This window comes from Malus domestica, chromosome 17, assembly GCF_042453785.1.
Source record: "Malus domestica chromosome 17, GDT2T_hap1".
Lineage (NCBI taxonomy): Eukaryota > Viridiplantae > Streptophyta > Magnoliopsida > Rosales > Rosaceae > Malus > Malus domestica.
The window spans coordinates 32,738,775-32,746,319 of record NC_091677.1 but is presented as its reverse complement, the minus strand read 5'-3'; the positions used below and the strand labels follow the sequence as shown (position 1 = coordinate 32,746,319).

At 35.5% G+C, this 7,545-nt stretch overlaps 1 protein-coding gene across 1 annotated transcript; it reads left to right on the top strand.

Annotated features, from left to right (window-relative positions):
- Nucleotides 1-318: 318 nt before the first annotated feature.
- LOC103405860 (peroxidase P7-like) lies at nt 319-1,829 on the top strand. Its single transcript, XM_008344875.4, has 3 exons — nt 319-560; nt 664-855; nt 1,044-1,829. Exons 1-3 carry the CDS (start codon nt 357-359, stop codon nt 1,590-1,592), a joined length of 945 nt encoding a protein of 314 aa, XP_008343097.2. The 5' UTR covers nt 319-356; the 3' UTR covers nt 1,593-1,829.
- Nucleotides 1,830-7,545: the final 5,716 nt, after the last annotated feature.

The window sequence follows — 7,545 nt, the reverse complement described above, 5'->3', positions numbered from 1 at the left end:
CAAGAAGATAAAGATGTTTTTCGAATTAATTTTTTTTTTATCAATATTTTTTTGTCTTATTGGAGCTTGATGATGTTCCTTCCATACCTTTCCGTAACAAAGTTTGAAATGCAATTCCAACCAACTTCAGAAATTCTTTCTCCAGTAACCATCACGGGGCAAGTAGGGGATAAATTTCAGACCCGTATTGCACACGATGGTTGGTAAGGATAAAAAAAATAAAATAAAAAAAGTCTTTCTCCAATCTCTCCATGCATGCACAATCACAATTCACGAATTTACGCACTCTATATATAGACAGTATTTGTTCGCTTCTTCCTTACACTACAACGGGCCTCTTCAGCTAATATATTATCATGGCCTCTGTATCCTACTTCTTCATTGCAGTAGTCTTCATCTTTGGCTGCTGCAGCAATGCACAGCTCTCTCCCAACTTCTACGCCTCAACTTGCCCAAACCTCGAGACCATCGTGCGCAGAGCTATGACCGAAGCCGTTATTAAAGAGTTACGGATCGGTGCCTCTATCCTTCGCTTGTTCTTCCACGATTGCTTTGTCAATGTGAGATCGTCGATCTATATATACACACTACACAAACGCTATATGTGTTAATTGAACCAAGTTTTTCATGTTAACAGTGTGCATTTTGATTCGTTTCTTCCAGGGTTGCGACGCTTCCATACTGTTGGACGACACGCCGACCTTCACAGGCGAAAAGAATGCGCTCCCGAACCAGAACTCAGCTAGGGGCTTTGAAGTGATTGATACCATTAAAACCCGTGTGGAAGCAGCTTGCAGTTCTACTGTATCTTGTGCAGATATTTTAGCACTTGCGGCCCGAGACGGAGTAGTGTTGGTGAGTAGCCACCTCACTATTTTCTCGTCTCTGCAAAATTGAATCGGAAACTGGATCTAAGAAAAGTGTAGACATACTTGTTAATGCTTACGGGCAAAAGAGATTTCAGATCAAAGCCCTGATAGGTGACATCTTACATACAGGCTATATTGTTAAGTACGTATTTTCTAATTGCTGTATATGTGTAGCTTGGAGGACCCAACTGGACGGTACCACTAGGCCGAAGAGATGCAAGAACAGCAAGCCAAAGTGATGCCAACACCCAAATCCCAGCCCCGTTCTCTGACATCGCAACCCTGACCGCCAACTTTGCGAGCAAAGGCTTAGATGCCGAGGACATGACGGTGCTCGTTGGTGCCCACACAGTAGGCTACGCTCAGTGTGCAAATTTCAGGAGCCACATATACAATGATACCAACATAAACCCCATTTTTGCAAATTTTCGGAAGATCGGTTGTCCAGCTTCTGGTGGAGACAGCAATCTAGCCCCCTTTGATGCAACACCAGTTACTTTCGACAATGACTACTACAAGACCCTTGTTGGTCATCGCGGTCTTCTTCATTCGGATCAGGAGTTCTTTAATAATGGGCCTCAGGATTCATTGGTTACAACTTATAGTAGGGACAATGTAGCCTGGAGAAGCGACTTTGCTGGGTCCATGGTGAAGATGGGCAACATTAGTCCTCTAACTGGGACACAAGGAGAGATCAGAAGGAATTGCAGATTCCAAAATTAAACATACATAACTATAACCATAAACAAAGTTTACAATAACTGTGAAATTATGTAACTGGAAAATGTTATTAAGTTTCCCCTAGTTTGATTGAAGAAGTCTTATAAAGAAGTGCTCAGCAAGATCATGCAATTCAAGTTTAGTGCAACATATAGTGTAAAATTTCCTTTGCAATGAAGAAGGTACGTGATAATTAAATTAAGAAATAATTTACATTTATGTGTTTATTTGATAAAGAAATCGATGCTTTCCCAATATTCCTATGCTTTGAAATAATATGTTTGTGATTTATTTCATTTCTTGTTGGAAAATCAATTCAATTAGAAGTGTCAAACTGGTCTGACCTATTTAAAGTTGGCCCAAGCATGTTTGGCAGTATTCAGGTTGACCCACTTAACAAAGAGGACAAGCAGATTAATAATGCTTTGTATAAGAGTGAGACTTTCTCCCTTCGTTGATGGCAATGCCAACATCTTTTTTAACATATCCTCTAACTTTTGATTAACCTCATTAAAATGATTTTTTTTGGTAAACAACGGGGCTAAACGCCCAACAAAGAGAAACTAAAAAGCAAAACATCACGAGGTCTAGAGAGCCCAACATCAAGAGATGTCTACAAGAGGCAGCCACTGTGCTATATGTTCCAAACATTAACAATCGTGTTGGTGCCTTATGTCAAAGAGGCCTCTTTGAAACTGATTTTGTGTATGTCTTCCCTCTTGTAATGCGATTTGTAGCTAAAAGCATTTTTGTTGATATCTTGCTTCAATAAAAGCTATCCCACCGGGGTGCCAAATTATGTTCGCGATTTTTTGGAAAAGCCACAACCAGACAATTTGGGGACCTGGATTGTCTGCCCTCTCCCATCTCATCCTCTCCTATTTCTGTAGTCACGGTTAAGCCAATTCAATAATTTATATTGATTTTTTTTTATAGAAATAATAAGACAAAAAACAATGGGAATATAAAATGTTAACGTGGTTTAACTGTGACTACAAAAATATGAGGGGATGGAAAGGTATGAGATGGGGAGGACAGACAATCCAGGTCCACAATTTGGTCCCTTTTGGACTTAGGGTGCATGAGCGTGCCACCACCAGTTCGTGTCTTGGTCTGAACTAAATGCCCCTTGGTCCTTACTTTCGACTAAGCTTTGTGTGGCCGGACAAAGAACCTCCTCTCTAGGAGACTAGGACAGGTTTATTTTTCTAGCCTTCGGAAAAAAAACCTTGATGGACAACCAAGAAAAGGATAAAACTTGAAAGATTGAAGTATCCTTGCGGAGGAAATTAATTGATAGGATTTTTAGTACCTGAGTAAAGAGGGGAAAAATCTCGCAAAATACTTGCAAGAGAACAATATGGTTGTAGTAAAACCAAATCTTAATTAATTGCTAGAGACAAAGTTTTAGAAAAGATTGATATGAAATTTAAAATAATAAAAATGATTTTTTAATGAAAAACAATTTAAGAAATCAACAAGAAAACAATTTTAAGAAAATCAATTTGAAAGGAAACGATTTTTAAAAATCAATTTGTAAAAGTCCGTCACCTTAAGAATCCTATATAGTTTTACCAATTACTTATGAATCACACATGTAACTTTAACGGGTAGGTTTTCCTAACGCATATTCTACTTGTGGCATTCAAGATAGAACGTATATTTAACATGCAATCCGTCTATGACATTCAGATCAAATGTGAACATGCATAACCTATTACGCTTTGTGACAACCCTTTGAAAAACCATGCTACCCTTATGATGTGGCATTTGCCCTAAGTGAACTTATAATTATTAACCACAAGAAACATTTCCTCAATTTCATGGTGAAATTCCAATAGATATTGCATCCAATTACTTATCCAAACATCCTAATGGTAGCTTAAAATTAAGACAGTTAGACAATTTAAGCATAGTGATTAATAATTCAAAGTATGCATGCATAATATCATAAGCAATTAAATAAAGACTACATATTCATGCTAAGATTCATGACATCGCCTTAGCAAAAGAGAGTTAGTTACGCATATTTATTATTAAAATCAAAAAGAATTTTATTGAAATACAGCTTGTAGAATAAAGTCTTTAATTTGCCAAAGCTTTCGGCAATCCTCTCAAAGTTGTGTAGAGAATTCCTAGGGCCGGCCATCTTATTATTTACTATTACAATTTAAATCCTTCCTAGAAATGGTCTTCTAAAAACTAGGAAATGAAAATAAATTAAGAGAAACTAAGAAAGCAATCACCTAATCAACAAAGTAGAATCCGCAATCAAACAGCTCTTCCACGTTCTGAACCTTAGACAGCTCTAAAACAGGCCAAGATGACTCTTTTTAAAAGCGTGAGATGTCCTGAACATATTTCTAGAAGGGTCCGAACCTAAAAGACACTAATTTGGAAGCCAAAAAGCCCAAATAAGCCCAAAAACACTTTTGATAGCACTGCTTCTTTATTTCATCGCCATAAATGGTTGAAGAATTTGAAACTTTGACACGAATAAGTTGAATGACTCATGAACTTCTTTCCAATTGGAATGACTTCAAAATTCATCTGTTTAATCACTTTTTTCTCAAGAACAAATTGCATGTCCTCCATTAAGAATATAAATCAAAGTATCAAAATTTTACCAAAATAATTACTAAAACATACTAAAATAGGTTAAATACATAGTATAAAATCGACTAATCACTAAGACAAATTGAATCGAAATGAAAATGAAGAACTACATATAAATTTCATGCGAACAAAATAATAGCGTTAAACTAAATGAAATTTGAATTGAACTCAGTACTACGGTCTGGTGGTATTCCTCTTCGCTTAGAGGTAAGACGTCTTAGGTTCGAATCTCGTGGATGGTGAATTCGATACCAAATTAGGCTGCACATTGTGTGGCTTAACCGAACTCCCTCTCCCCTTAGTGTAAAAATATTGATGTACTAAAAAAACAATTCCTCTTTCATCTAACTGTTGTTCAAAATGTTGTTTACCATCACGTTCATTAGTCATATTTAGCCTTGAATGCACTTATATAGAATTAAGAACATTGTCTCAGTTACGATCAAGTTGATCAATCACATCATAAGATGGCCGTATTGGAGCGTTATCTCTTTAACTTGAACCCCAGCTATTCACCACCAACGATCATTGCAACCAAACTTGGTGAAGCCTAACGCATCATGCACAATTTGTTGAGATATCGGGAAATTTTGAAAAATATCCTATTTTAGATGCACAAACTGAATTTTAGCCAGTTTTTCTACTAACAAAAAATCCAAACAAAAAGTCTTAATTACCCTTGCTGCTAATCCTCTCCATTGGGTTTCTGGCAGTACGGGAAAACAGCCAACGGGTGTCCTATAAAGTATAGAACAGCAGGAACTTATATTTTCTGTAACTTAGTCCTTCGAAATCGGGATGCATATGTTGAGTTGCCACTACAACCATCAACCTTCCATTGAATCCAATCCTTAACCATCACAACACACACCGCCACCACATCATCATTGTTGCCACAGTTTGGTCTCACCGCTGTGCCACCAGCATCACCTAGCTATCAATAGTATTCATGCTACTAGGTATCTTCGTTTCCTTGTTAAATCTAGATTTTGCTTATATCACGCCTTCCACTAGCTTTACCAATTTTGTTTAGTAAATTGGCAAAATACTTTCCTTGCCTCTCGGCTATTTCTTGATATGAAACGTAAACCGACATCTCTCTTGGGTTTTTGGCACTGCGGAATGGTCCAATAAAGAATGAGAAAATGACTACTGTTGGGCTAGGACCAACGCTTACTGTCCGACCACCGCAAAATTGTAGTGGCTCAAGCTTGTGAGAAAGGAGAGGGGAAGAGAAGAGGGAGATGATTAGTATTACTAAGGGTAATTAAGACTTTTTATCTGAATTTTTGGTTAGAATTATAACAAGTTAGAAAGTTTTGCTAAAATTCAATGTCTCTAAAATTGGCTATTTTTTCCAAATTAAGTGTCAAAGTTGGGCTCAAATGCCTACCCAAGACCTTTTGTCATCCTCTTTCCCCAAACCTTAAGTCTTCATTGTTAAACGAAAATAATCCTTTCAAGCCTCAAGGTATGAGCTTTAAATATATTACCGTATATATCAACAATTATTTCTTGGGTTGTCGATCAAGTCAATCGTTATGCTTTAGTGTCGTATTTTTCGTATTCGTATTGTTTTCATGTCATACCCGATAGCTTAACGGGTTGTATTGTATAATACCCGTTAAAGTAAACGGATAATATGACCTAACCCAAAATCAACCTGTTAATATTGTCAGGTAATATGACCCGACCTATTAACCGTTAAGAAAAATATATTTTAAATCAATAAAAATGAAAATGAAAAACATAATTGACCCCAAAAAATGTAAAACATAATACTAAATTTAGGAGTTGACCCCTTCATGAAAGTTGTAAAGCTTTTCATTAGGAGTAATTACAGTTTGTCACACTTTTACAATAATTATTATTAATTTTGCACTCAAATAAAAAACATTGTTCATGAGATTTGGAGGATTTTAAAAAAGGAAAACTAATAAAAATGACTTGAAAACTTTGAGTTTTAACGATAAGAACAAAATAAAGGGTAAAGTGAATAGTACCAGGATTGACTTTTTAGTGTAAAAATGTGGTTTTTTGTTAAAGTGAACAGTACCGGGAGCTTTTCGTTAAAGTTCCCTTTTAAAAATCTAAACGACCATGTAACCATTGTCTAAGCGTTGAGGATGAAATTATGAATGTTTATTATGCTTTCACATTTTTCAGATTTATACATTAATGATTATGAATTTTGTTTATTTTGAACTCCTTTAAAAATACTATTCATGAGAGTTTGTATGGTATTAAAAATTCAAACGATCATATACCCATCCTCAAAGCGTAGATGATGCAACTACGAGCGTTTGCATATTTTTTTTCATATTTTTCGCACATGTAAATTAATTATTATAATTTTTTTAATGTGTTTGGTATTTTTAATGTGTTTTATGATTTTTAATCTCAATCTTTGCCTATAATATACTATAAAAATAAATAAATAAATAAAACATAAATTTTAAAATTTATATAGAATAATAATTAATAAACCATATATACATATTCATTATATCTATTGTATTTTATAATAAGTTTTTTTTAGTAGTTTAAAAAATTAAAATCATCAAAATAACTTTTTTCTTATCGTGTCAAAACATGTTACCTGCGTATCACTCTCGTGTAAACCTGTTAAGGACCCTTATTAACGGGTTATTATCGTGTGACCCGATAATGACCCAATTAGTTATCGTGTTGATCCGAAATCTGTTATTTTCGTGTCGTTTACATGTCGTGTTAACAGGTCGTGTAAGAAATTGTCAGGTCTAAGCATAATGATTGACTTGATCCTTATATATATACATACATACATACATACATATTGTTTGCATCTAAAATGTGTCATTCGGGCTAAATATGACAAGTATGGCATTTGGAGGATTATCTGGGAGAAAGGCTAACTTAGAAGGATATTTGGAAGCAAGTGGGGTAGTTTTTGACATTATAATATTGCTTTTCCCATTTATTTGGGTGATGGAGGTTTGCCAAGAGATTTGTTTAATCAAGACAAATGCATGTTTTTTCATTGCAAGTGAATGGGAAGACACCACACAGACATTCTTGCAGAAGACATGTGAAAGAAGCCAACTTGTGGTGGAAGTACAAGTTGCCTTTTTTAATATCATTTCACATGCAAGCTAGCAGTGAAGTCTCTTTTGGGCAAGTGCAATGTTCTCAGCAATGGGCTTTCTCAGTTCTCTATATAAAGAAGCAGAAGCACGAGGATTAGAGACACTCAAACAACCAATCAAACAAACATACAAACTCTGCTCTCAAGCCATATTTGCATCCAAAAGCTGCAATCATCCCATATCTCAGATCTTTTTAGCAACAAGCTATCTCTTGT